Genomic DNA, 27,888 nt, shown 5'->3' with positions numbered 1-27,888 from the left:
AAGCCTAATAATTAGGCACTAGCAGTGAAAGCCCCACCGCAGGATTATCCTCAGGGTTAGGGTATACCCTACACCTAGAATCGCGCTTCATAGCTAGTGGCCTTCGGCCTGTAGCTTTTAGAGAGGACAACCCATTCCATACCGTTCTTTTCAGCAGGCAGTATCGAGTCGTTAGGCTTGGCGTCGTCTCACCGACCGACCCTCACCTCTTCACCTCTTAGAAAAGAAAAAAAGGGAAAAAGGGAAAAAACTGAGCGAAAAAGGATAAAGAGTGAAGGAAAAAAATAGAGCATAAAGAGAAAGGGAATGCACTTGAACACTGCAATGACTGTAGTCGAGGCAAAAGTTCGACGACAAGAAACTGAGACGCCCATTTTCGATTAATTTGAATAAGAATTGGAAACTTTTGTATTAATCTAGCCTATTGTCTACTTGGGCTATTGAAAGGTGTACGGAGTATCCAAAAGTATTTTATCCCAATCTTGGAACTCTCGCGTAGGCAAATACCATACAATCCCCCCTAAATGTTTTATCCGAGCAGAATGAAGATTGCAGCAAGTAAACCGGCCAGGAAAGCCTTTAATGTGTGTTTTTAGGGGAGATATAGGCCTTTTGGATTCAGTAGTCAAGGCAAGTAGTAAGGTGTTAAAGTCCGGTTATTAGCCATAGGCTTTTCTTCTTCCCAAGTATCACTCCAACAAACATTGAGATAGGGATTGGAGTGTAATTAGGCTTCAAAGGTTTGGGGCCACATGTCTACCTAGTACGAACAGCAGTCACAGCCACAACATATGACGCTTCAATGGAATGTAAAACCGTGTAAATTTATCATGTGAGCCATTGCCTTGATTAGTGTCTGTCCTTTTGGTAAAACTACTACCAACTCATACCGTAATGGAAAGTTTAATTAACAACTCAACTCAATGTAGACTAATTGAGATTACGCCACTGATTAGGTGGTAGGTAAACAACGGTGCAGTGCAGCTCCGCCACCTGTTTACTATTCGCACATTTCATCGTTGGTGTTTTAGTCTGCGACCGACCGACATACCCGGTGCACAGACATAAGATCACTCGAGTCAATCACTCAAATGGGGCTCGCAGAGGCTGATGAGACCGCCAAGACACTTCGGCCCGAGCCTGTGTCGTCTCACCGGTTCCAAGGGTCTTTGGAGTATCTGTGGCTGCGCTATTGGTTGAGACGCGAGAAGCTCTGCTTGCAAGTATGGCGCCACCAGGCTCGTTGGTTCGCGAGTGCAGACGACTTGCAGACAGGCACACTAAATGACTATTACCAGTAGTAAGCGGTTGTTGCTCTTGGGAAAAAAGCGGCCCCCCCTTCGTGTTCGGTGCCCTGGCAAAACTGGGAAAGGCCGCCAACCGCGACGTGTGTGCTCAATGCGCAGCGCGCTAGGCTGTCAGCCACCACCCGAAGGGGACTTTGTTGAGTTGTGCGACGCAACCTGGCTGCGATTGGCTCCACGAGAGGCTGCAAATGCAAGCCACTGGGGAAAGGGCCGGTCTGGATCAGCCCACGGTCCGAGTGCCTCGTCTATCAACAGGGATCTCGCTTCACTTTGTGGGCCGCGGCTTGTCCCTTTGGGGGCATGTGGCTGCTGGTGGCGTCAAGCCCGCGTCCTGAAGCGGAGCGCGGACGCCCTGGCTTCCCGTGTCCGCCGGCGAAGCGTTGCGATTGGAGGGGAGCGCCTCGCAAGTTCCGCGCTTGTCGACCGGAAGGATGTCGATCCTTGAGGCCGGAGCGAATTTCATGATGCGAAGCTTCTTGATTTTCCCCTAAAACAAAAAAACGAGCTGCGAATTGGTGTGTTGTTGAAGCCGTCGAGCAGATTTGCCTGGCCCGAGTCCCGAGAGTGCCGTAGGGCGACCTCATCAGGAGAAGAGGGGCGGTGGCTTGCTTGTTCGACAGGCCCAATGTCTTGGCTCGGGCCCCCAGTCGGCCATTGCAATTGGCTAAGAATCTGAATCTCGCTGTGCGGGATATGTAAGGAGTGTTCCGTAACTGACAGTAAGCAGCCTCTCAGCAGGGTCCCTGGACGCATTTGGGCCAGAGAATTGTGCCGTCTGACGGTGGCGCGTTGTAACCCGAGGGGATTTTAACGTCAACCCCGAGTAACTAGAAGTCGCAACTGCCTTGGTCGGTTTGTTTTGTGCGACATGGCAAATGGGAAAAAACTGTCTGATCGTTCTCCGTCGACGTAACCTAAAACCGGGCGTGCCTGGTTCAGAGGATAGGCCTGACGTTAGTTTTTAGGTTTGCAGCGAAAATACCGGGAACCGGGAACGACTCGGGCAGGGAAGGAGCGAAGCACCCCCGCGGACGCTGAACCCTACGGACGGGAAGGTGCTAGCGAACAGGCGGCACTGCGACAGTGACCACAGCGCCCCCGCAGCAGGGCATCGGCAAAGGCCCACCAGTGGCAGGCAAAGGCCCACCGGTGGCAGGCACAACCGCCCAGAGTTCACAGGCCGCTCCTGACAGCAGCAGCCAAGCAGACCGTGGGCCGGCTGACTGCGAGAGCTGTCAGTGAATTAGCTCTGAGAGGCTGTTGCCAAGACTGCGGGAAACTGCGCGATGCCTGTTGTGGGCACAGCCACTGAGCCACACCTTCTTGGGATGGGGGCAGTTCAGCTGAAGGGGGAAGTGACGACGGCAGCGCCGCAAGTGCAGACCGACCTGCCTCCGACATCTAATCTACCTCATCTGCCCACTGTGCTGAGCCGGTGCCTGTGCCCGTGCTGCCCGTGCCTGTGCTGTGCTTGTACTCGTGTGCGCGCTTCAATTGAGCACGAGGGCGGGCCACCGACTCGCCCATTGTTTTTTGCTTCCATCGTGCGACGCCGCGGCCGCTGCGAGCACAGGCGCGAGCGAGTGCCAGCGCAAGCGCACAGCGCGACATTGAGAATGCGCGCCATCAACCCGCCCTCGTCGTCGTCGTTTGCGTCACGGAGACCCCAGGCCCGAGCTGCATTACCCCCATTCTCGCTTCCCCTGCCACCCGCAATCCCACGAAGCGCGCTCTCTGGCACCGACACCGACAGTGCCCTTCGCATCGGGTCTGGTTCTGGGTCTGCCGCCGGCACTGGCGCCGCCCCTGACGGCCTGGCGAGCCCGGCAAGCATCGTGCACTCGGCCGGCTCCTCGTCCTACTCAACAGCCAGCAGTCCCGGCTATTCCACCAGCAGCATGCCGGCGAACCCGTCCTCCTCCACCCCATATCCGTTAGCGCCGCGTCCTACTCGGCCTTCTGACGGGGGCGAGTCGACAGCGCGCCGAGGCAGAACCGGCGCGGGCGCGGGCGCGGGCGCTGGTGCGGTCACCACCACTACCACGGCCACCGCCACGGCCACCACCACGGCCACCACCACGCCCTCGGGCTCCGGCTCTACCTCATCTACCTCCGGCTCTCGATCGAGACCGGGCGTTGGCTCTAGTTCTGGCTCCACCTCGGCCTCTGGTCCGGGCACAGGCACTCAGCGCAAGCCCTTGCCGGCTTCGCCAACCCAATCGTCGCCGCCAAACCAACGCTTCGGCGAAAAGCTCCCCTCTATCGCCAGTTTAATACCCCCCGCCTCCCAGTATGCACCACCGCAGTCTGCCCACCAGGGCCTGGGTCAGGGTCAGCCTTCTCCCCGCTCCGGACCCCGCCCTGGGCCCCTTGCCCGTCCCGCAGGCATGGTTACGTCGCCTCCAACGCCGCGCCACGCCATGCCCATGGTGCCACCGCACCTAGCCCACGGACTACCCTCAGTACCGCCGATGCCGGGCCACGGTGCAGGTCCGGGCCCGGCGCCAGGGTCGGGAGCAGGGGCAGGGGCAACCGGCCCTGGCGGCCAGTACCACGAGTTTAGCGTCGGCACCTATCCTGTGGTGCGCGAGTCGTCACAGCAGGATCGCCCCTTCAAATGCGACCTCTGCACCCAGTGCTTCAGCCGGAACCACGACTTGAAGCGGCACAAGCGAATTCACCTGGCGGCGAAGCCCTTTCCGTGTCCAAGTTGCGATAAGTGCTTCTCTAGGAAGGATGCCCTCAAGGTACCCAAACCACGCCGCCGGCCTTCCCTCGTTGAGATGCTGTTGCTAATCAATGCGTCTAGCGGCATCGTCTTGTCAAGGCCTGCAAGTCGCCGCCTCCAATACTCCCTGTGCCTGCGGCGTTGTTAAAGGAGAAAGAGGCCAAGGGCAAGCCAAAGCCCGAGTTTGTCATAAAACCGCTTAAGGAGCTGAAGCCGAAAGACCCTAGGGTACTAGCCCTTGCCTGAAACCTCTTGTTCTGTCGTCAAAATGGAAAACCTATCTGACCGTGTTTAGTAGTAACAATAACTCCTCGTCATGGGCACGCTACTAAAGTGGGAGTGCGCGGAGGTGTTGGTGTTCACGGCACCACATCACCGATGCATGGTCTTTTGGGAGGACGGCCGAAATCCCCATCGCTACTCTACCGACGGGGATAACTCGGAGGAATAAATTTTAAGATTCTAATGGATGACAGGGGAGTGAAGGGCAGCTCCGTCAGGCCCCGAGGCCCACTATCAAACGCGCCTAGAAATCAACTTTAATTTGGCCATCTCAAGAGCGCAGCCTGGCGGAAAGGGGAACGAGCACTCAACTTCATCTTGCAGCTCAGGACGTCGAGGAGCAGCGGACAATGGGAGGCGTTTTCCAGGGAAGAAAAGGACGTCACGCCCATCGGTCTGAACAACGAATTCGGGTTGTGCTTAAATGCCAGAAAGTCAATCAAAGTAGTCAAGAAAGAACAGCCACGGCTGTCTTATTTCGTCCCAAGCCGGAAATTTGAGGCCACCTTGAGGGCAACAACAGAGGTTCCTGCCACTGGCAGATGATGGTTTCCAGACACAGAAAGGGACGGCAGGTTGGCCGAGAGAAGAGTACTCGTACGAAGAGTATTCGTACGAAGAGTATTCGTACGAAGAGTATTCGTACGAAGAGTCTCAGAGAATGATGATCTGGAAGGAATAAAAGGAGTCGTGGAGATGGATAAACTGGCGCATGAAGGCGGATTTTGGGGGATTCTTTTCTGTTCTTTGGGAGTTGCAAATTGCTGGAACCGAGATGGATTTTACGTGTAGGAGGTGGCAAATATTTGAAAGAGAATCTTTTTATTGGCGACGGAAAATCGCGCGAGGCAACTTGCGCCGCGGAAATGACGGATGGACGGGATATTTGCTTATAGACTTTAACGAACCCCCCTACCTTCAAATCCTTCACAACTAGCTTATGGCCATCTAATAGTGGCCGCGGGACGACGGATAAACAATGCAGCTTAACGAGGCTGCCTACGACTGGGCTCGCACTTTTCACAATATCCAGTGGAATTGCATGCTGCCGTAGGACAGGCTGCTTACCTTCCTTTACGGCAAGCATGTTCTCGGGGATATTTATCCGTCAATTCGAAAAGTACCTGTCTGGCTATTAAGGCTGTGGCACTCTTACCACGATATATCTCGGGGCCTAAATTTACCTCCGGTCCACGCATTCTCGTCTTCTTTGCTCTTTGGAGCGGTTATTATCAAATTCTCTTGCTTATTTGATCTTTGCTTAGCTCAGGGGAGGATATTCTGGTTTGCCTTTTCTCTCGTTTCGTTTCATTCCCAGTTTGCCTTTTCTCTCATTTCATTTCATTTCCTTTCTTTTGCTTTCCTTCCCTCTCTTTTACTTTCTTCCTCTGTCCTCTGCCACCCTTCACCCAGATACCCAAGGTACTTTAATTAGGTAAGGTAGTAAGGTTGCTTTCGGGGGCCTGGCTGACGCTTATTTTTAGTAGCCAGGGCCATGGCTCGGGTGATGGGATTGAATGCCTTATACCGTTTGGTGTCCCAATTCGCATCGATGCTGGCAATGCCGGCAACTCCCCTGATATGTGCACCAAAAGAAGTTGTGTTCCGTAGCGTGCCGTGTGCGCCTGGGTTCTTTGCTTCCAGCCCCTAGTCATGGCAGGCTCGTAAATAAGTCCAGTAGCTTGGGATATATCGGTGTCCTATGTTCGCACTCGGTCAGTGATTAAGGGTTGCTTCACGCCTCGGTGCTTGAACGTACCCAAGTCCCGTTACGGGATCCCAGCCCTCTTCGACGCGGAACCCGTCGCCGCCGCACCCGGGATTCGAGCCCTTGGTGATGTCGTTGAAGACCTCGGGGTGTTTATACTGCGGGTCTCAGTCAGCACCGCTCTCTTAACTCACAAGGCGGAAAACTCACGAGGACCTGGTGCACGAATCCCACGGTGCTCTTGCCGGCGGCCAGCCGCGCCTCGTTGACGAGGGTCAGGATCGAGGCCCAGATGGGCACGGCGACGGACGTGCCGCCCATGCGGTCGGCCGACCCCCGCGTGACGACGCGGTAGTTGTCGCCGATGGCCGCCACGTCGGGGTAGCCGCGCCCGGCGCGGTTGAACAGCCGCCCCGGCTGCGCGCCGACGTTGCTGTAGTTGCGCCCCCCGCCCTCGTACCCCAGGTGCGACATGTTGGCGCGCGCCAGGTACCGCTCGACGTGCCGCGCCTGCCACGGCGGCGTCTCGAACACGTTGGAGAAGCCGCCCCCCGACGCAAAGTAGGTCGTCGCCCGCTCGACGAACTTGGCCTCGGGCGCGTTATTGTTGCTGCTACCGTTGTTGCCGGGCCTCGCCGTGCGGTTGTCGCTGACGAGCTCGGTGGCGCCAACGCTCAGGATGTAGGGGCAGTTGCTCATGAGGCGCGGCGAGAAGACGTCGCGGTTGGGGCCGAGGCAGCCGGCGCGCGGGTCGTAGCGGCGGCCGCCGACGCCGTTGTCGCCCGACGACTCGACCACGGTCACGCCCTGCAGCGCCAGCTTCATGATCTCGAGGCACTGCCGCTGCATGTAGCCGTACGGCAGCGCGCTCTCGACGCCGCTGTAGCTGATGCTGATGACGTTGGTCGGCTCGTACTCGCCGCACATCAGCTCTCCCTGGTACCCGTCCTCCGTGTCGTTGGGGTTCGGGTACTCGGGGTCGCGGCACGCGTCGTCTTCGCAGTTGCCCGCCTGCCCGAACGCGTCCAGCGCGCAGTAGCTGCCGTCGATGGCGTCGAAGAAGGCTTTGCGGGGAGTATTAGCTGCAGCACGGCAGGGAGACAGAACCAGGAGGGAGCGCGCCGCTTACTGTTGAAGAAGCCCGCGTACCTGGTGTCGCTCTTGAGCTGCTCCTGCTGGTACCACTCGTCGTCGGCCTGGTACAGCACCGCCGTCTGAGGCCAGATGAGCGGGATCGCCACCTGGAAGTCCAGGTCTGCTTCATCTCCGGCCAGCGCAACGTCTTCTATGGGTCCGTAGGCGCCGTTGATGGCGCGCAGCTCCGGGTGCGTACCCTGTGGTATCCATCTGAACCCCCCTTGTCAGCAAGCCGCGAGACGACTAATAATTCCGCCAGTCGAGCAGAGCTCAGAGGAAAGACCAGAGCACACAACTTACGAGGCCGTGTGCTTCCAGTACATGTCGAGATCCCACTGGTTGTAGTGCTGGTTCAGGCCCTGGAACACGCCCAGCTCGTTCCCCGGAGTCGCGGTCGTGCCGTTGGGGATCTGGTACTGGTCTGCCCGACGGCCAAGTCTGTCGTGTCAGTGGCTTACTGCTAGATGCATTCTTTGCTCGGATCACCCCTGGCCAAGTAACTGGACTCACTTCTGACGCAGGTCGGCGTGACGTCGTAGCCGCACGACCCGAGGATCTTGAACTCGCGCTCCTCGTCGACGCACTCGACGTGCGCAATGTCCGAGTCGGCCCGCGGCTTCTTCGGTTTCCTTCTGCGGACTGGGTGCCGCCGCCGAATCCGCCGCCGCCGCATGCGCTCGGTAGCCTGCGCCCCGTACCCGGCGGACACGAGCTTGGTGCCTGGCGTGATGTAGTCGACGTGCTCGGCCACCGCGGTGGGGATGTGGTATCTGCGTAGAATCCGGGCTTAGTTAGTGTCTTGCGGTCGGTGGGTGGGTGGGTGAGTTCTGGGTTGGGCAGACTCACTCGGAACAGGCAATATTGGTGACGCCCGACTCCAGATGCTCAAACACGTGGTACTTGGCTAGCAGCAGCCTCTCGGCTTCGCCGACGAGGGCGTCGAATTGTATCCACTATTTGTGTCCAACATGTCAGCCAGGTGCTTCCCTAGATGGTTTCAGACAGATCGTCTTTAAACAGCACAAACCAGCTTCCAAGGGATTCATGTCGCCGAGGAATAGAAAACACACCTGCTTATTCGTCGACTGCGACAGTCGATGCGCCGGGATACCAGACTCGACCAGCCAGCTCTTGACCGCGTCAACAGATTCAGCCGACGGCGCAAACATGGCAGTGACGTCTTTCGCGGACAAGTGCTTCCCGTAGCGAGGCGACTCTGGATCTGATCTGCAGTCCCTTGATTAGTTGCACATCCCCGTCAACAACCAACAGCAACCAAACATTCCAAGTGTCGAAAGGAAGTGAAACAAAGGCCACCATGCCACGCCACGCCCCGCCACGCAGACGCACATATTCATCAGCAGCTCGCGCCCAGCATCCAGGTTCGACTGGCGCAGGCCGACGCGCATGGGCAGCGTGGTTCCAGCATCGACGCGCTCGCGGCGCGCCCACCCGTCGACGTGGGCCGGCTCGTGTCGCTCGTGCAGGTGGTGCGTGTTGGATGATGACGACGGGACGCCTCGCGCGTGCGCAGCCGTGTCCGTGTCCGATGGCAGCAGAACTAGGCGCACCGGCTGCAGGGCACACACCGGCTGCAGGGCACACGCTGCGCCCGCGACGGCGGCGAGCGTCGTCCTGCCCCAGAGCTGCATCGTCAGCGGAGGAGGCGGCGAGGGCTGGTGGTAGCGGGCGACAGATGCATGCAGGAGGTAGCTGGACCGGGTGTCTGTGAGTCTATATATATATATATATATGTGTGTGTGTGTGTGTGTGTGTGTGTGTGTGTGTGTGTGTGTGTGTGTGTGTGTGTGTTTATGAGTATGTGTACAACCAGGCCGAGTCCTTTGTCGCCGGAGCCCGGGGGGGTGGGGAGAGAGGGAGGGAAGCAGCGTGGCGGACACGAGGTGAAGGGATCGCCGAGGTAGAAATCTGCAGATACATATATTACAGCAGCGCATCTTAAGCCCTCTATTTATTCTTGGCGAACGCCATCATCTAATCTGCTACGGAGCCTGCAAAGCGACGGTGCGACTACCATGCCCGTCGTCAATGGGCCAGCAGCTTGGCAACCATCAATGGGCCAGCAGCTTAGCTTCCCAGGAAAACACGTCTCGCGGGCAGGGGACAGGGGTCCCGAAAGACTAAAAATTTTGAGTGAGCGGAGGGTTCTGCCGCAAATGGCGTTGGATGTGACCCCCGGACTCGTCTACAAGTGTTCCCGAATCAGCAAGGCGCCGCGCGGGCTGGTGCGGCCGGATAAAGTGTAGCATTGATTGGGGATTTATGGGCCCCCCCTTTATATAGCCACGGAGGCGGAACGACGTGCAAGGGCATCTCTGTTGACCTAGATTCCACGTCCGAACAAGCCCCACCAAACTGATCACTTGCCTCTGTTCGCGGTATCTATTTATGGCAGACGCAACGTCAGCCTTGAGGCGAGATTCGTAATCAGTCAAATAACATAGAATGACACCGCCGCGTAGTTGGTCAAGGAGCAAAAAAAGCGAGAATAAGAACAGATTGAGACGAATAGCTAACAGAGGAATAGCGACAGAGGCAAGCCAGCCACCTGGGTTGACACGAAACAGAAGGACAAAGAAGGCCAAAACTAGGTCGGGGATGGGAAGAAAGGATGCAGCTTTATTGTCCGACCGCTTTCCCATCACTGGAGCCATGCCGTGTCTGCCCGCACTTTCTGGTTCTGGCCCCGGGCCGGGATCAATTCGGTGGCCCCATCCTTCTCGTCCGTCTTCCACATAGACTTGGGCTTGTACCAAAACCAAAGGCGAGGTAGATCGAGATGCCAAAGGCGAGGTAGATCGAGATGCCAAAGGCAAAGAAGTAAATGGCGAGGGATAGGGCCGTAGGTACGACGCCGCGGCGGCGCAATAAGCGGGGCTTCTTTACGAGCAATGCCAGGAGCTGTCTCGTATACTCGATGCCTGGTTCCGTGGCCGGCTCGCCTTTGTCTGGTGGGCCGGCTGGAATAGTCCGTACACGAGAGTCTTGAGGAACTTGGCGTCGAGCGGACCACGGTCGGGCCCTTCGTCCATTCCCGGCGGCAACTCGAATTGGGTAATGCATTTGACGGTGTGGTAGGCATCTAAGTATTCGACACGCTTCCGGCACTGCCATAACCGGTGGAAGGCAAATATGATGGATGTCATGGCCGTCTGGGGTGAGCCGAGTCAGTTGGACACGGCTTTCAGCGTACCGACAAGTTTCTTCTTTCTCAGGGACTCGAATGGGAGGCCAAACAAGATGGCCACGGGGAAGATCCAGTTAGCGGCGAGGTTGAGGGATATTTTGGCCGTATCCATCTACACGTAGATGTTGCAGAGCTCCAGGCAGCCTAGGACCCGTAGACTCACTCAGCACTGCTTTTGCTTGATCGCCAGGGGTCAGCACTGCTCCGTGCCACCCAGTCACCGAGCAACGCAATCGGGCCATCCCAAAGACGGCTCCCCTTACTATTGGGGAAGAGTCTAATATAAGAGGTGGACCCCGCCGGAGCAGGCACCCAGTATGCCCTGCCAATCCTCCTCAGAGCCTCGTTAGAAAAAGTAGGCGCCCATATAACACCCTCCTGACAACCCCTTTGATCTGCTTTCGGGGCGCTATCAGAAAGAGTAGTTGGCCGCCTAGAATAGCCCTCTTCCCTAACGCACTCTTTACTAGTTCTGAGTCTCGTTAGTCTTTACCATTTCTGAGTCTCGTTAGAAGTTAGAAACAGCAGGCAGGCGCCAAACATGCGCATTCTGCCCTGTTGGCCGCGGCCGCCCCTTGATCTGTCTGTTCCGTCAAAGCAGCGCAGCCACCCAAATGCCACCATCCCCTTTTCCGATAACCCCTTTTCCGATAACCCCTTTTCCGCAGAGTGGTGAAGGATTCTCAATTCAAAGATTCCAACATCGTCTTATTCAAATCTTTTTCGGACCGAAATGATGAGCGGCGCTTGGTGCTGATCGCTGATCGGCCAAATTGGAGCCAAAGTTGACGCTCGGACTCTGAACGCATTCTTGCGCGTCGGACTCCGAAGGATTTGAAATTTTGGGCTTGGTTTGGTTTCGTCGCGCCGTGCTACAGGAAGACACATGCATTTAAATGTCTGCCCCCAACCGGAGTCGCGGAGCGGGAAAGTCAAAAGAAGCCGACCAAAGGGCTTTTCGGGCTTGGGTTGCTGTAGTTGACGGTTGTCTCGACGAAACCAATTCCGGAGAGGGCCATGGGGCTCGTGGCCGGCCTAAGGCCGCTGATATCGTGCATAATGAGTTGTGGCAGGTAATTACTTTATATACACGCTTGATACGCTAAGCACGGCTACCTGGTAATCAGTAGTCCAGGGGGTTGGGACCGACTATAAACGACCTACCATGCCCCACCCCCCAACGGATCACCCTAGCAGTGGATCACCGTTTTACACCAAAACACTACATCTTTGAACAACGACAGCGCACTCAATTATGAAGCTATTTACAAGCCAAATATATCAAAATGTAGCTAATTGACTGTTCAATTCATATATTGTGCTGACATACGAAGTGCTTGGCCAGATCTTGTCAGTATTGCAGGCAACTTTTCTTCTTCAGCCTCTTCTTCAGCCTCTTCTTCAGCCTCTTCTTCATCATCCACCTCTTCAATTTGAGGCTCTGCTTGAGTCTCTGTGGAAACCTTGCCACCCAGTAGTATAGTCCCTAGGTCCATGAACCGCTTGTTAGGATTGGGAATTTTCCTTCGTTTTTGGGGCCTAATACGCTCCAGTTGAGCCTCCGTGAAGGGTGATCGTCACCTAGATCACGGAATGCGGTAGGCTATTCGTGAAAAGGTAGGTAAATTGATGATCGAGGGAGGAAGCTCGGGAGCACTGCCCTGCCGAGGACCTTAATGTGGTCCTTTGGTGGGGCAGACGCGGTCTAACCGCGTCAGGGTAAGCCCCGCTTCCCTATGTACCTATGTACTTAAATTACACGTGCCGGTCATATGACCTTGTCTTGGCGCTCCCTCGCTCAATCAGGCATCACTCCGGGGCTTCAATGCGGTGTTGCTTGAGTATCAATTCGGTCTGAAGCTTCTCAACGGCTGCCGCGGCTTTCTGGAACTTCCATCCAGTCTAGGGACTGCTTCCTTTGCTAAAATCCGTTATCTGACGCCCTGTATTCGGTGTACTAGGGACTCCAGAGAGGACAGGGGTTTCAGGGGTCTTTGCCCTGTCTTTCTGAGTCTCTGGGTGGCTCAGGGCTTTTTGCCTATTAATAGGCTAATTTCCGGTCGTCCGGAATGATGATTTGATGGTTCTTCCTATCAATGCTTCCTCCATGGCTACCTTGTAGCAGCGAATGAAGTTATCTTGTCAACAGGTGCTGCGTCGGTTAGACTAGCCAACTTGGCTAGCTCACGTCTATAGAGAGCTTTGATAGAGTGGAAAGTCCCGTTATCAAGTGGCTGTAAGCCGTGAGAGGTGTGGGCCGTCAGGAAGTAAAGATATATATTATTCAGGCTGCATATCGTCAAGAAGTCGTCCTATATATATATATATTGTGAGATTCCTGGATGAAAGAGCGTACGGGACTTATCTCTTACAGTTATTTAGGTACCGTGGCCATCAAGAATCAGCACCCAAGCCTCATTTTCGTAGTTTAGAAGCCTATCGGTTGTGGAATGAAAATATCCTCAAGCTAGCTAATCTCTATTTGGTTATCAGTCCAGCCCTTTTCTGTAGTAACCCTTTTCTGTAAGTTAGGTGGGGGGGTAAGCGAACACTACTGATTTAGAACATTCTGTATAAGCAGGAGTCCCAACTAACCCTCCAACAAACGAAAGGGTGATCTTTTTATTTACAAAACTTCAATACAATCTTTGATATCCTCTGAATCATCCGCTTCTTCCGCATCTTCTAAAACCTCTGCTGCACGCCCTACAGCTCTCTGGGCCTCACGAATAGTCTGAATATTCGCAAAGGTGGTATTTGGATCTTCTTCAACCTTCTTCTTCTTTCTGGCTCTTATTGATTCGAGAGTGTGTTCTAGACCTTCAATCTTTCGCTTCCTAATAGCCAGTTCAAAGGCCTGTTCATCCAAAGCCTTACCAATCTTTCTGAGGAAGAGCTTATCCGCTGGCATTGCTTTGATGATGCGTGCGAACTTCTTTGCCTGCTCAACGTAATCACGTGCCTTTCTAGGAGTCCTCCACTGCACCCGATCGTCTCCATAATCCTCCAGGATTGGCATACGGAGTGTGCGAACCTCTGGGGTAACTATAGTAGTTCTTAAGGGGCGTGAAGTATTAGAATTCTTGAGGAGGAGTGGGCTTCTTAGCGGTTTGTTGACATTCAAGGGCCAAAGGCCTGATGCCTTCCATCCTGACTTAGCATTACTCTTAGTAATTGCCTCTGTGCGTGAAATCTGGTAGCATTCCAGAAACGCACGTTTTCCGGCTACAGAAGAGTCGTCAAAGGCGTTAGCAAGAAGGTCCTCAAGCCGTCTGCGATAAAGTCGTTTTAGGGGGACAAATATGGCCAAATCTAGGGGTTGGAGGACATGGGAAGTATGGGGAGGCAGATAAATAATGTGAATATTGTTTGTGAATGCCTCCCACATATAATCGGCAGTTGTGTGGCTGCCATGGCCATCAATAATAAGGAGTCGTTTCTCAGAGGAGTTTGCTGGCTTGGTGAGAGGAATGAACACATTTTTTAACCATTTGAGGCTTGTCTCATCGGCAGTCCATCCTTTCTCAGTTGCTGTAAAGAACTAATCCTGAAATGGCTTCATATCCAAAGGAAACCATTGTTGTTGAACGCTTTTCCCCTTAAAAATGACCAAAGGAGGAAGGCAACGGCCAGCTGCTGAGATGCATTCGACAAAAGTGGCCCAAGTGCGGGTTCCAGGCTGTTTTTTTTGAAGCGCCTTAAAGGCACGGCTTCCAATGACAAGGCCGTTGGTTCCTCTGCCTTCCATAATACCAGATTCGTCCTTGTTCCAGCGATTCTCTGGCTTAATCGCCTTGATAGCTGGTGTTTGGAAATGGTTGAACCAAGGTCGAATTGTTGACTCTGTAGCGCAGTTGACGCGGACCGAATCGACTCTCTTGGCCCTCTGAGTCTTCAAAATTCGATTGCGGTTAAGAAAGGCACGGCACCACCCCTTTCCAAGTGGTAAGGAGTCCCCCCTTTCAGCTAGAATACGGCGTGCAAGCTCCCTGATCTGTGCATGTGTAGGGGGCAATCCTAAATCTTGTTGAAGAAGAATCCATTCGACTAAACGATCCTCTTGGGTCTGTGTAAGCCTTTGCTCATCTTGATGAGCAACATTTCGAGGTAGGGAGCCATGTAGACGGCCATAAAGGGTGGAGGGTGGAACGTTCCATTTTCGCGCGACTTTGCGTAATCGATGTGTTCTGACGGCTTCCTTGCAAGCCTTGCGGAGGTCTTCTTCTGTATATGAAACCATTGTCAAGAGAAGAATAAAACGAATTGAAGATGAAGAGAATTGGAAAAGAATTGGTTGAGTTATGGGCTTTTTATATAAGAGGGTTGGTTGTGTTCCTCGCTTATCTAGAATGTTCTGGATCAGTGGCGTTCGCTTACTCCCCCACCTAACTTAATATCGAAGCGCCAGTTATAGATTTTCTGTATTTCCTCTTCAAACCACGATGTTTTAAAGTCTTTTCTTTTAAAAATGATACCCGGGTCGAGTGCGAGGCCCCCGGCACTGATGCATTCGATGATGGTGGACCTGTTACGGCGGGTGCCGTGTTGGCAATGACGTACTACGTGGTCCTGGTTGGTCGTATCCTTTTTAGAGTGTGGTCGATACGCAAAGCCCTATCTTACATAAGGCGGCACCATATCTTCCACTCCTAGGACCCCGCGATCCCTCAGATAGCTTCCTTTTTTTCCTTACCTTAAGATTCCATAATATAGGTCAGGTTCTACTATGCTTTGGCCGGTCAATATCTCTCTCTCGTGACAGGACCAGCCTCGACGTTGGTCGCTTTTTAGGTAGGCTTTCTTCGTCTCTGATTTCCCTAGGACTAAGAAATCAAGCCCTATATAGTATAAGTAATAGATGTGACGGCCCGCCTTACGCAGTAGGGATGTCAATAGTTGAAGGCAGCAACGAATGTAGATTTAAAGCTAAGGAAGAGAAAGGAATCTATCGCCGGGTCCGCGCAGGGCGCGGAGAAATAGGTAGTGGTGCTCAGTGCGCACAGGCCACACCCTAAGCACAATGCAGCCAATAGAATCAATCCTGTCACAAGAGCCCTGTGGCGACCGTGACAATAGATACTACAACTAGGCATTATTTACTCACCAAAGCCCGCCATAATGCCGGCCTTATCGACGTTAAAGGTAAGCTTAGGCCTAATCTAGTCGTATTCTTTCTCCCTTATATTAAAGTACCAGTTGACGGCTTTGGAAGTAAACCCGTTAAAGCGAGCGGCTTCCATTCTCTTGCCTACTTTGGCTCGAATGTCGGGGTTTCTAGCTGAGGCGCTTTGAGCTCAGACGAGTAGGTCTGTCGCTTAAAAACTTTTCGTCTTCCTCACTGTCAGGCGGTTCCGAGTTCACCGAGATAACACGAATAATCAAGCGAAAAGGCCCATCTTTATAAAGTCTACTAGACTAGGTAAAGAGAGCCTACTTCTAAGCCATTAGGTCTAGCCTAATGGGTTATTTCTAACAATCCACCCTTTTCTCCACCATCAAATCACCAGGCTGGACCAGCCAGCCATTGTCTCGGTCTTCCAATTGTGCTCACTTGCTATACTTGACTATGCCTTCTTCGTTGATATGGCCGGACTTGAGTCGCTTTCCATCCTCCCCCTCGAAAATTTTACAACTCACCACGTCCAACGTCTCAGTCTTGTCGGTGTGGGACTTGTGCGGGTAGGATCCACTGCTCTGCGCGTGAGTACAGAGGGTAGGTGTTTCTGGACTGCACCAAGGTGAAGGAATATTTTGCTTACTTGAAACTAGTAGAGCCCGCTCTCGGGTTTTAGGATTTTATAGTGGTACTGCCAGTGGTTAGCGCGGTTTCCCACGTACTGGCTTTGGTGCTAGCCGCTGTCTTGATGGCGTCCAGCGTGACCGATCCGATGATCTTGAGACCGCCGATTTTCGACATTGTTGATGATGTGGTGTTGGGAAAAGTTGGAGAACGAAAAGGTAAACCTGAGATTGAATCGAAGGTGGAAACTGGAAAAGAGTTGAGATGAAGAAGAGACTGGAACTGAAAAGCTGATGGACTGATGATGCTGTTCTTTTCTCCCCTGGATATCCGACCATCGCCGACATCTTTATACCCCGAAGCGCCGACAACCGGACAGGACGGTCAACCCTCGAGTCCCAAGCCTTGATCATGGTGTTAATCAACCCTTGCGTTGAACTTGTTGGACAGCTTGGTCAAGTCAAGTTGGTGACCCTGAAACTCATGAACGCGTAAGAACGGATTTCTAACAGGCCTCGGGAGCTCTCTCAGCTACCTAACGCCGCCTGCTGAGTGGAGTGGGCGTCATCATAGGTCCTGCGGAGGGCGAAATGCGAGTTTCGACTGTCGAATGTGGTCTCCGGCAGGGGATCAGAGCAGCCATCGGTGGGGGTTGGGCGAAACTGAGAACACGCCCCGTGGCCTGTGCGCAACACGCAGGCGGCGCGCTCTCCTTCAATGCGGTAAAAATAGGAGCAGAAATGGGTTGTTGACTGTGTGCTTCATGATTTTGAGAAGGCCCAGGACGGCGTTGGACGGCGTTAGACGGCGTTGGACGGCGTTGGACGGCGAGTTGGAGAGCCACACGCGGAATCAATCCTAGAAAAAAAAGGAAAAGTGGGCTGTTGCCGGTGTGCTTCACCAGATTGAGGTGGCCCAGGATGGCGCTGAACAAGGTGTGGGGGAGCCACACGCGGAATAAAACCTAGAATAGAAGCAAAGGTGATCGTTGGCATGGAGCGAGCTTACATGTGTTGGTGGGCCTAGGACGGCGGTGAATGCCGTTGACCGGCATTGAAAGGCGTCTTGGCGAGCAACGCACGAAATAAAATCCAAAATAGACACGTCAAGGTGGTTATAGCTGGTGTGTTGGGTCATTTCCGGGTGGCCTAGGACGGCGCTGAAGGGCGTTGGGAGACGTGTCGGGACGACTTGCTGGGTCCCAGGGCTGATGGTTGCGTCCCGAGACTCCCGTTGGAGCCCAAGGCGCCGTGTTTGCGCCGTTAAAGAGGTTTCACGTCGCCTCACTGCCTCAGTCCCGTCACTGACACACTGTTGAGGGGATGGGGGCTGGCTTCGGGCCAAGAAGAGGACCTGAGACCGAGTAACACGCGCGTATAAGCGTGTATGGCGCGTATCCAGCCCTGTTTTCACGATCCGACTTACGGGAGGGTGCTGCATGTTTTGTTCTTGTTGCAGGGACTTATTTGCGCGGAAATATGAAACCGCCGGACCAAGTTCAGCTCCAACCTTGAGGTTTGTTGCCTCGGCCAGCGTGTGAATAAGGTACAGTATATTAAATGAGAGAGCCTATACGGGCATGTTTAGCACTATTACATTGATTATAGGGCACGGTATCGCGAGTGGCACCGTCCAACAGCTTATAGAGTGACTTCCTAAGCAGGGGATATAACCCAAAGATACAGGGGGCTGGAAGTCGCTCCACAAAGGTTTTAAACCCGGCAGAGGTATAATATTGAACAGACCAACGGTCTGCAGAGGGGATGGTTCGTCCTAGACCCAACGGTTAACAGTTAGCTCCCGGGGTTCCAGTGGCACTGGGCCGCTGTGGAACGATTACGTAAGGAACACGGGACTTAGAGGCCCACCTACCGAACCGCGCCGCGTCTCGTCTTGGACGCGCACATTACACATTGCGCATTGCACAACCCATCGACTTATTTAAGTCGCAAGCTTTTCCCTCACAAGTCGCACTTCTCACCTATGAAGATGAGGCGAGTGTGGTTGTCAACCTTAGGCTTGGTTGCGGCATCTACATCGAGAAAGCTCAATCACGGCACTCGCCCTCTTGTCCTAGTCACGTGTTCGCTAGCTGCTGTTGCTGCTGCTTCGCCCTCCACCATGTCTCGATCCTCAAGCACACACTCGACCTCATCGAACTCGGCGGGCCCGGAAAAGAAGGCGGAGCCTGTTTCCGCCCCCCCTCTCACATTTCCACTCACATTTCCAACCACAGGGTTCCAACTCATCGACCCTGCGGAAAAGGTGGAGGAGGAAAAAGACCCGACCTATGACCCCAAGGAACGGTATCCCGCTCGCCTCGGCCAGATCATCCCACATGGCAAAAACCAGTACCAGATAATTGCCAAGCTTGGGTATGGATCCAGTTCAACTGTCTGGCTTTGTTACAATCTCTGGTGAGTTGACCTGTCCGGGCATGACGTGTCGGAGAATTACCTCGAGTTACATGCGTACCTCGTCAGTGTCATGACTTTCTAAAGACTGAGTCTTTTTCCAGGAAAAAAGAGTACAAGGCGCTCAAGATTCACATCAACACCCTTCCAGTCATCCGGGAGCTCGAGATATTCGAGCACCTTCGCAATACCCTAGCTCAGGACACACAGCGTGAGGTGACAGACCTCATGCGGGCCCATCTCCGCCAAATAGACGACCATTTCACGATTCCGAGGCCACAGCCGGGCACCACTCACCATGTTTTCGTTTTCGAGCCTCTGGGTTTCAGTCTGCTGCAATACCAGAAGACAAAGCCAGACCTGATCCTTCCCCAAAACGTAGTCCAGATGGCCCTTGTCAAGGCGCTCCTTGGCCTCATCTACCTGCACGCCGTCGCCAACGTCACGCATACTGGTACGTGCCCCAATTCCTCCAGCCCCTCACCTGCGTGCAGGTGGTCTCCAGCCCCTCACCTGCGTGCAAGTGGTCTCCAGCGCGGCTGACCTCGCTCGACAAGACTTCCACTCGGGCAACCTGCATTTCGAAATTATCGACCGCTCCATCTTTGCCGAGGCAGCCATATCCGAAACGAAGTCCAACCCCTCGCCCCGGAAGGTAACAGAGGATGGCGTCGTCTATACCTCTCGGGACATAATGTCCGGGGCCGGTGAAATTATCCTCTGCGACTTTGGCCTGGCCCGGATTGGCGATGCACATCAGGGCACTGCCATGCCCTTGAGGTATCGGTCACCCGAGGTCAATCTTGGCATGATATGGGGTCATGCCGTCGACGTCTGGTCCTATGCTCTTACGGTGAGGCTCCATTCTACTTTTCCTTGCCGCCACCCCGATATTTGTATTTGCCATTTAGCTGATATCAAGACACGCCCAGGCCTGGGACTTGATGCAGCCGACATCCCTCTTCAAGAACCACGACGAGCTAGGCATGGAGCTCTACACGGCCCACCATCTTGCTGAAATGGTCGCGTTGATGGGTCCACCGCCAAGAGAATTTCTCAGCAAGAGTAAGGCTTGTGAAAAGTTTTGGGACAAAGATGGTAGGTTCTTTTTTATTCTCCCGTTTTCCCCTCTCCCCCTCTTTCGTTCCCTCGCCTCCCCATCTCGCTCAAGACGATATATTCACTACATCGCTCTAGGCACGTGGAAGCATGCCACAGTCAAGGTCCCGACAGAAAGGACAATGGAATCCCTGCAGAAGGCATTGAAGGGGAACGATGCGGTCGTCTTTATGAATTTCATTCGCAAGGTGCTCTGCTGGCTTCCACAGCAACGCCCGTCAGTATTGGAACTATTGGAGGACCCTTGGGTTAAGGGTGGCATTTAAGGGTCGAGGCGAAATCAGAATGGTCTCGGCCCAGCTGGGATAGCATGCAGGCTATGATATTCCTTGAGGGTGGTTTTTTTGTGGCGCTTGTCTTTTTTTTCGTTGTTTGTTTCAAGACTAGTTAATTATGACGGTAGTATTATATTAGCTAGCGGATTGTACTTTCAGCTATTAAGGCGCTGCAGAATGGCACCTCGTAGTCAAAACACCTTCCCTCGAATTTCGTTTCTCCTCAAGAGCTAGTCCGTGAGCCGGAGCCGCATCTAGACTTCATGCCGCCTGACGCGTCCCCTCCCATCTGTTTTCATCTTCATTTTCTATTCGCGCTTCGATACCCGCAAGACGCGGATATCACAACTGTCATGTCAAACTGTCCAAAACATGCTTCACGTGTGGGTGGCACGTGTGCAGGACAAACAATTTATGCTGGATGGCGATGACAGATGACTGCTTCAGCTCTGTTTGAAGGCGGATGCCCTACCCCACCCCCAAAGAATCACCCTAGCAGTGGATCTCCCTTTTTGAACACAACAACAACAACAACGTAGTAAATTGTGAAGCTATTCGCAAGTAGGCAATTGAGCTAGTTATGTGATTGCATATAGTTGGCATGGGCCAACCATGACGGCGTTCGCGGCCTTGATGATACTCGGCTCCGCGTTTCGATATAGAGAACCCAGACAGTTGAGGCGACGGTCGTCAACTCTTCATCTCGACACAAGCATGCGTGTAACCAAGGAGGCGGCTGTCCTAGGCGCCTAATGCCGGCGGCGGCAACGTCACGACGGTGCCGACTGGAGCCTAATGCCCCAGATCAACATTACGAAAGTGGGTACGCATTGTGCGCAAGTCAGTGGCGAATCCCTGGTGTTGTATGTTTTTTTGCTACATTTTTGCTGTAGGGCTTCCCATAACCTTGCTCAGGGGTACTACGGCAGTTTTTTAGCCGCATATCAAGGTAACCAGGAGTACTTTAGTATAGCAGTGAATATTATGTTTGTGGATAGGTAGAGGTATCGAAGGTTGGAAAAGAAGAAGTAATGGGCAAATATCCCTATTATACTACTTTGGTTCGTCAAACATATTATAATTCTGGAATCCTGTTGCGCAAACAGACACACACATGAAGGCTAGGAGTATGTGGTATCAACCACTCGGCTGACTGCAGATGACCCTCGCTGACCACACTTCTGGCCCACTATATCTGCGCATCACCCAATCTGGCCACGCTAGCCAGCATGCGATATTCGCTTCTTGGCTTGTGTTTTCAGCGCCGTCGATGATTCTATCGCCAGATTGAGCCTAGCCGGCCGGCTAGGCCCCTGTAATACAGGGGCCTCGCCCACCACAGGGCTAGCCCGGATGACTGGGCCCCTGTTCACGCGCTATAGATACACGGTCTCCGGCCTTTACGCGTCTTCCAAGTCCGCTCTCCCGCCACACCACACCATCTACCATACCGCCTACCGCCCGCACCACACTGCACCGCACTGAACCATGGCCCGGACTTCGCAACGGAAGACGGCGCAACTGCAAGACTCGATTACAGTGGCAGCCGTCGAGCACGCTGAGCGGACTGCTCTGAATAGTGCCGAACTACGCGCCAACGCGCGTAATGTGCACCAGCTGATCCAGCAAGACCGGCCAAAGAACACCACCATTGCGTACGAACCAAAGAAGCGAGAATTCCAAGAGTTCTGTGTTTCCAAGCAGTATCACGATCGTGATACTGTTACAGAAGACAAGCTCCTCCTCTTCCTTGTCGAGCGTGTGGTACAGCGGCCGCTTAGAGGCAAGAGTTATAAGACGGCCCCTGAGACCCCCCGGACGGCTACTCGGCTAGCATGGCGATCGGTCCGGAGCTACGTCACAGCTATTACCGACCTATATTGTACCCAGAAGGCTCTAGGGATGAACAGTCACCCGTCTCCTCGTGAGCATAGCGTACGGGAATATATCAAGTCCTTACAACGCCGAGATGCAGTACGCGACAAGGCCAACTACGCTGACAAAGGCCGTGACACCCTCCTTGACGGATATACGGAGCCCCAGCTTTTACGGGTCTGCCAGGGGCTTTGGGCACAGACTGGCGAATCGCCTGAGTGCTACCTCCGTACAATTGTCGACATTCTTCTTAGTCACTATATGCTTACTCGCGGTGGCGATCGTCGTGCTTTGGAGCTCTCGGATCTCTTTACCTTCGAGTTTGTCGGAGAGGGCCCTACCCGTTGTATACCGCTAATTATGACGACACGTGCTGGTAAGCAGAATCAGCACGGCCGGCTGGAGACTGCTGGCGCCCTACGGAATCGGAATCCTCAGCTTTGCCTATTAGGCGCGGTAGCTTTCTACCTTCTTTTCCGCTGGGACCTTACCAACGAGGCTTTCCCAGACTTCAGCCAACGCTCGGCCTGGTACGATATCCGACTGATCAAAGGCAATAGCAACAGCTCTGATCGTACGAAACCTTTCTCGTACAATGCGCAACGCGAGTGGGTTGTCAAAGCCTTCTCGTACGCTAGGATCACCTCCAACAAGAAGACCCATATCAGCCACAGTTCAAGGGCTAAGACGGCTGAGTTAAAGGGGGTTTCCGAGGACCAGATTCGCCGGGCTGGCCGTTGGAACCAGGAGCAAATGGTCGGCTGTTATCTGAATGCGTTGCCTCGAGAGTTTATGCGTACCATGGCCGGCCACCCGAAGCAGATTGGGTGCTTTGAGATCCGCCGCGCTAACCTCGTACCGCCACCTGAACTTTTGTCAATGATATGGCCAGAGCTTAGCCAGTGGGAGGGCCGATTTGGATCTGGTCCTGGGCAAGCCAACGACCTTGCAGCAATGGGCTTGACGAACTTGCTTTTCTACCTTCGCGAGGTAGTCCTTCAGGACTCAGCTTTCCTTATGCTGAGGTATCCAAGGAGCCCAGTCTGGCTCCATCCAGTCTTTCAGCATAGGGCATATCTCCAATACGCGCAGGAGATCCGGGCCTTTACGCAAGAAGAAGAGAGGCCAAGCCAACTAGCAGTATTGACACAGGCTATGCCTGTCCTCTCTGACTTCCTCCAGTCGATCGATATGCGGAACGAGGTACGGATTACTCAACTGGACCAGAAGCTTGAGAAGACACTTAGTAGCCAGTCACAACAAGGCTCCCATATTCTATCACTGCTCTCAAATGGCCTAACAGTCCACATCAAAGCAACCAATACAGGCTCAGATGGCACGATGGGAGTTGCCATTACAGCTACCACAGGACCGGCAACCTCTGTAGAACCGGCACCCCCTGCAGAACCGGCTATCCCACCTGCAGCGCCGGCTAGCCCACCTACTGCAGGGCAACCACCGCAGTATAGCATGAGCCGCGCCATCAAAACGGTAGAGGGTCTTTGGAAGGAATGGACTGTTGGTCTACACGGCCAGCCAGCCGTACGTGATTTAGATAGTCGGTGGGGCCATAGTTGGCGGGCAGGCCGGCGGACAGAGCTGCAGTGGTATTCTCTACGGCTGGAGGTCATTAGGGAAATCGAGCGTATTGCGCGGAACCGCCGTATTGGCGAGGAGGCTGCGATGTATATCGTCCATCTACAACAGCAGCGGACTGGCTCTTCTATGGACCAGTTCTGTAAGCAATTGCGAGCTAACCGGAAGGCACAGCTTGTAGTCAAGAAGAAGTAGTAGAAAAATGGAAGAAACGGAAGCCCTGCAGGGGTCAGCTTGCTAGGTTACGATATGGGCGAATATTTTCCACTGCTGACTGGCGCTGACGGCACGGCCGGAATTTGGCGCTAATGCATCAACAAGCGGCTGACCAAGCCACCAAACGCGGGGTGTGGATATTTGATATGTGCTAGGCCCAGGCCTAGCCCGGGGCACTGGTTGGCCCCTGCAGATCCAGCCTATCCCCCGCACATAGATTCTCCGCCCACGCGTAGATAGCTTAGCTTCCATAAAAAGCAATACACACATGCATTCCCTACGTGCCCTCGCATAATATATAGATTAAAGTTGGTCACGGAAAAAAACGCCAATACCCGGCGGAAGCAGGAAGCACAAGTCCAACACGAAAGGTTCTCGGAGCCGGAACTGGCTCACCACATACCGGCCGCTCCGCTCCACACACCCGAACTTTGAACGGCCCAGAGGCGTCAAGGTTCGGCACAACCATAGATTTGCTACCCGATGATACGTACGCCGAGAAGACTCACGCCGTGCCGTGGTGTCAAACTCAATCAGCCGGCACGAGTACAAATAGAACAAGAATGCTCTTCCAGTCCTCACCCAAATCCACCAGATCAACCAAATCCACCAAATCAACCAAATCCATCAAATCCACCAAATCCATCAAATCCACCAGATCAACCAAATCAACCAAATCAACCAAATCAACCAAATCAACCAAATCAACCAAATCAACCAAATCAACCAAATCAACCAAATCAACCAAATCAACCAAATCTATCAAATCAACCAAATCCATCAAATCAACTCCACCCTATATCGAGCGAGGTATAATAACCTCTCTCTCTTCCTCTATCATGGTCTTCAAGGTATTCTCACACCCCTGCTTCTCTTCAACCAACTTGCTGAACGAAAGCAAGTGTTGGCTACCCGAAGACAAGCTGGACCCTACGTTTCCTCCTCCTCCTCCTTACGCGCCACAATCAGAGTCGGGCGACGTCTTTGAAAAGGAGAAATGTCCTTCCACATTGCACTCAGTCGAGCCTAACGACACAAGAGCCCAGCAGCAGGAAGAGGCTAGTAAGGGACTCTGGGGGCGGGCGCTACGCCGAATCTTCCCAAACGTCTCACGACATCGCAAGAACAAGATATACACCGCACCCGCTACTGCTGCTGCCACTCCCACTTCTGCTGTTGCTGCTGCTGCTACTATCCAAAGGGGTGGACGTCGCAAGAACAAGATATTCATCGCACCTGCTACTGCTGCTGCCACTCCCACTGCTACTGCTACTGCTACTACTATCCAAAGGGGTGGACATCCCAACGCCAGCCAAGGTGTTCTGGAATGGCGTGGACACAACGGCATGACGTGCGCCCCTCCGGATGACGTGGCCCATGATGCGGAAACGCGTCAACGTATGGGTGAGTTTATCGAGAGGTTTATTCGGGGCGGTGATTGACGACGAGCAGAGGGCAATAGCTATTATATTTGGTTATTTAAATTATAGAAATATTGCAAACCGGGGCGAGAGTTGTAGCTAGCCGGGTCCGAGAACCTTTCGTGTTGGACTTGTGCTTCGTGGTTCCGCCGGGCATTGGTTTTTTTTCCGCCCGTGTAAGCCCGGGGCAGTCAACATTCAAATTACTACCGTTCAATGAAGCTATTTGCAAACAATATAGGACTGCGTCTCGTCCACAGGGCCTTCATCAGAGCTCTCTTCAAGGTCTTCCTGAGTAGCCCCGGCCTCAATCTGCGCCTGCCTGATCTTCGTGATGTCAACAAAGCGTTTATTCGGGTCCGCAGTGACAGCCTTCTTCTTTTTATTCTTTGCAAGCTCCAACTGCGCTCGCAACACCGCGACTTCGTGTTAAAGTAATGCCAGGCCGACGTCCTTCCGGATGAAGCCTTTTGCGACCTTCCTGAAGAGCTCCCGTTGTGCCCTGTTAGCCTTCTTCTCGATGTTGAATTTGGCTAGCTGAATCGTTAGGTCCGCTACCTTGTAGGGAGTCTTCCACATGCCCGGTCCTCTATCGATCTCCCGAGCCTTGTAGTAACACACAAGTATCGCCCTTTTGCCCACAAGCGTAGCCTCTGACTATACCGTCGTCAAAGTCAGGGACCTTCTGTACAGTTGCTTCAGGGACGAGAAGGCGCCCAAATCGAGAGGCTGTACAACTCGCCATCTCCAAAGGAAATCACTGCTGTTGAACCTTGTTCCCCTTGAAAATAACGCACGGTCGAAGTGCCTCCTGCCCTGGCCTTCCTGCAGGCCTGTCTCGTCTTTATTCCAACAGTTCTCGGGCTTGGTGTCCCTGACGGCAGGAAGGTCGAAATGCTTAAACCAAACCTCCATTATTTCCTTGGTGGCACCGTTGAGCCTCGCCGAGTCAACACGCTTCGCCCTTTGGGTGGCGATTTGAGGGTTTCTAGCGGTAAAGCGTTGTTTCCGCGATTACGGCGATGAAGTGTTGTAAGTGGAATGCCATACTCCTATTCCTAGGCGGCCCGGCGCAAAGAGACGCCATTTTCGGCCATTTCGAGCGCGTTCGACACGCACTCCTCGTCGTAGTCGCACATGATGATGATGCCCAGTCAGTTCTGCGTCGAATGCAGTAGAAAAGAGGGAATTTGGAAAAGAATTGAACAAGTCGTGCGTGTTGGAGCGGTGTGCGCGCGCGGAGGAAGTGGTGGCGTTGGTGGCTTGCACGGCATGTTCCGCTTCCGGCGTGTTCCGCTTTTGGCATCGTTGACTTATAAGGTATTTACAGTACTCGTGTAGATTTCAAGGATCAAAACGAGGGGGCCTGAAAAGCCACGAACTGGGCCCCTTGTCGGGCAGCTGCGGTAAACTATTTACCATGGAATGGTGTACCTGTATTCTGTAAGGCTCGCCTGCTCAGAGGGGCAAGAACATACGCTGGTCAGGGGTAATTATATGTCAAGGGTCCCACCTTTGCACCAGGGCCGAGCCCGGAATCGGCGTCGTTGTTTACGAAAATACTCGGATTGGCCAAGGTGGAGGTCGAAGAAAATATCGCGGCTGATGTTGCCGCTAGTGCTGCGGTTGATGTTGCCGTGGGTGTTACCGAGAGTGTTACCGTGGGTGCTACCGTGGGTGTCGCCTTTGCTGTCGGTAACGATGAAAAAATATCCGGACTGTCACCTACGCTTACCGACTAGGTGGAGCTGGACGTGGATGTCGTTTTTATATATCGATAGCAAATCTGGGTCACGGTGGAGAGAAATGCATTCCAAAACAACCATATTTAGTTGGCAAAATTATAAAGATATTCCCACCCAGGGCGGGCCACCAACGCCAAAACAATGTCGATAATAATAATAACAGCCCCCGCGGCTCCCCCACCAATCCACCAGCCCAACGACCACCCCCAACCTAATTATTCGTCAGTCACTGTGGCAACAAGAGGGATATATTATAGTAGGCTCCTGAGACTTACCGAACACGGCCAACGACAGCGCAAGAAGCGCTGACACCCCTGTCACCCCCTGGCGGTACGTCAACCACCGCACTCTCCACAGCCGGCGGTCCACACCCCCCCTCCCCCTCCCTCAAGCTCGACGTCCCCCTCCCTAGCATCGGATCCGATCAGCATACGATCTTGACATCAGACAGACCGGTGATATCCTCGAGATGGCACAATTGGTTCGGGAGACTCACAAAGCAGCAGAGACGGCCGGGGGCGAGGGGCAGAGGTGGGTGCCCCCGCACAGGCACCGTGAAAAGTGCGGCATTTTGGCCGCCACGAGGGCATTGACCGCCGCGGCGGCGCTGCCAGGCACAGGAGGAGGGGCCCTGCGAGGCGTAGGAGGAATGGCGTTGCCAGACGCAGGAGTGGGGGACAGCTTGTTCATAATGATTTTTTTTTTTTGAAAATTTTGTTGTAGCAAAATTGTTGTACCAGAATGTACCAAAATTGTTGATTTGATACGAAACGATGACAAGGAAAGGAAAGGGAAGAGAAGAGGAGAGAGATAGCGGTGGATGAAATATTTAAACTACTTGATGAGCGTGGTGCCTGCTTCGGCTGCTTGAACTTGAACTTGGGCGAGAAGGCAACTACGATGGCGGGCAACGGCAATAACGACACGGCAAGGCCAACACCGACCTGCCGAAAGCCTATTAGAGTATCATTACGGCACTCAGTGCCAGCCAGAGAAGGCTCAACTATATTTACTCGAGCCCACCTGAACCTACCTGGCCTGATTCGCCATGGAAGGCGCCCGACACTCTGTCCAATTGGTCCCGAAGGGATTACGTAGGAAGGGTGCCCCAAACACT

General features: G+C 53.7%; 6 protein-coding genes across 6 annotated transcripts; 2 read left to right on the top strand and 4 right to left on the bottom strand.

Moving 5' to 3' along the window:
• Positions 1 to 3,778: 3,778 nt before the first annotated feature.
• Positions 3,779 to 4,183, top strand: B0T26DRAFT_651492 (uncharacterized protein; the record flags this gene model as incomplete). The annotated part of the gene is made up of 1 exon (XM_060438283.1): positions 3,779 to 4,183. One exon carries the CDS (start codon positions 3,779 to 3,781, stop codon positions 4,181 to 4,183), a length of 405 nt encoding a protein of 134 aa, XP_060293754.1.
• A 291-nt stretch (positions 4,184 to 4,474) lies between these two features.
• On the bottom strand, positions 4,475 to 5,474 carry B0T26DRAFT_337668 (uncharacterized protein). Its single transcript, XM_060434461.1, has one exon. It carries the CDS (start codon positions 5,402 to 5,404, stop codon positions 4,766 to 4,768), a length of 639 nt encoding a protein of 212 aa, XP_060293753.1. The 5' UTR covers positions 5,405 to 5,474; the 3' UTR covers positions 4,475 to 4,765.
• Positions 5,475 to 5,483: 9 nt separating this feature from the next.
• Positions 5,484 to 8,814, bottom strand: B0T26DRAFT_803516 (Pro-kumamolisin, activation domain-containing protein; the record flags this gene model as incomplete). The annotated part of the gene is made up of 9 exons (XM_060447092.1): positions 5,484 to 5,893; positions 6,077 to 6,183; positions 6,236 to 7,089; positions 7,155 to 7,372; positions 7,463 to 7,583; positions 7,673 to 7,932; positions 8,009 to 8,115; positions 8,233 to 8,389; positions 8,513 to 8,814. The coding sequence occupies 9 exons, from the start codon at positions 8,812 to 8,814 to the stop codon at positions 5,749 to 5,751; spliced, it is 2,271 nt and encodes a 756-aa protein (XP_060293752.1). The 3' UTR covers positions 5,484 to 5,748.
• A 9,417-nt stretch (positions 8,815 to 18,231) lies between these two features.
• On the top strand, positions 18,232 to 19,909 carry B0T26DRAFT_651788 (kinase-like protein; the record flags this gene model as incomplete). Its single annotated transcript, XM_060438307.1, has 5 exons — positions 18,232 to 18,527; positions 18,629 to 18,978; positions 19,082 to 19,377; positions 19,457 to 19,622; positions 19,722 to 19,909. The coding sequence occupies 5 exons, from the start codon at positions 18,232 to 18,234 to the stop codon at positions 19,907 to 19,909; spliced, it is 1,296 nt and encodes a 431-aa protein (XP_060293751.1).
• Positions 19,910 to 24,341: 4,432 nt separating this feature from the next.
• On the bottom strand, positions 24,342 to 24,896 carry B0T26DRAFT_714286 (uncharacterized protein). The gene has a single exon (XM_060442180.1). It carries the CDS (start codon positions 24,834 to 24,836, stop codon positions 24,558 to 24,560), a length of 279 nt encoding a protein of 92 aa, XP_060293750.1. The 5' UTR covers positions 24,837 to 24,896; the 3' UTR covers positions 24,342 to 24,557.
• A 1,541-nt stretch (positions 24,897 to 26,437) lies between these two features.
• On the bottom strand, positions 26,438 to 27,341 carry B0T26DRAFT_676888 (uncharacterized protein; the record flags this gene model as incomplete). The annotated part of the gene is made up of 6 exons (XM_060440027.1): positions 26,438 to 26,460; position 26,505; positions 26,540 to 26,646; positions 26,762 to 26,812; positions 27,047 to 27,120; positions 27,268 to 27,341. 6 exons carry the CDS (start codon positions 27,339 to 27,341, stop codon positions 26,438 to 26,440), a joined length of 330 nt encoding a protein of 109 aa, XP_060293749.1.
• Between the last annotated feature and the right edge of the window lie 547 nt (positions 27,342 to 27,888).

Source organism: Lasiosphaeria miniovina (assembly GCF_030549165.1).
Source record: "Lasiosphaeria miniovina strain SMH2392-1A chromosome Unknown B0T26scaffold_5, whole genome shotgun sequence".
In the NCBI taxonomy this organism is placed as follows: domain Eukaryota; kingdom Fungi; phylum Ascomycota; class Sordariomycetes; order Sordariales; family Lasiosphaeriaceae; genus Lasiosphaeria; species Lasiosphaeria miniovina.
The sequence above is the reverse complement of the archived record's forward strand: the minus strand, read 5'-3'. Positions and strand labels throughout refer to the sequence as shown.

What these genes read in the sequence shown, in the direction of transcription:
- B0T26DRAFT_337668 (XM_060434461.1), bottom strand. Translation starts at nt 5,404, where the DNA reads ATGCTTGCCGTAAAGGAAGGTAAGCAGCCTGTCCTACGGCAGCATGCA.
- B0T26DRAFT_714286 (XM_060442180.1), bottom strand. Translation starts at nt 24,836, where the DNA reads ATGAATATCTTGTTCTTGCGACGTCCACCCCTTTGGATAGTAGCAGCA.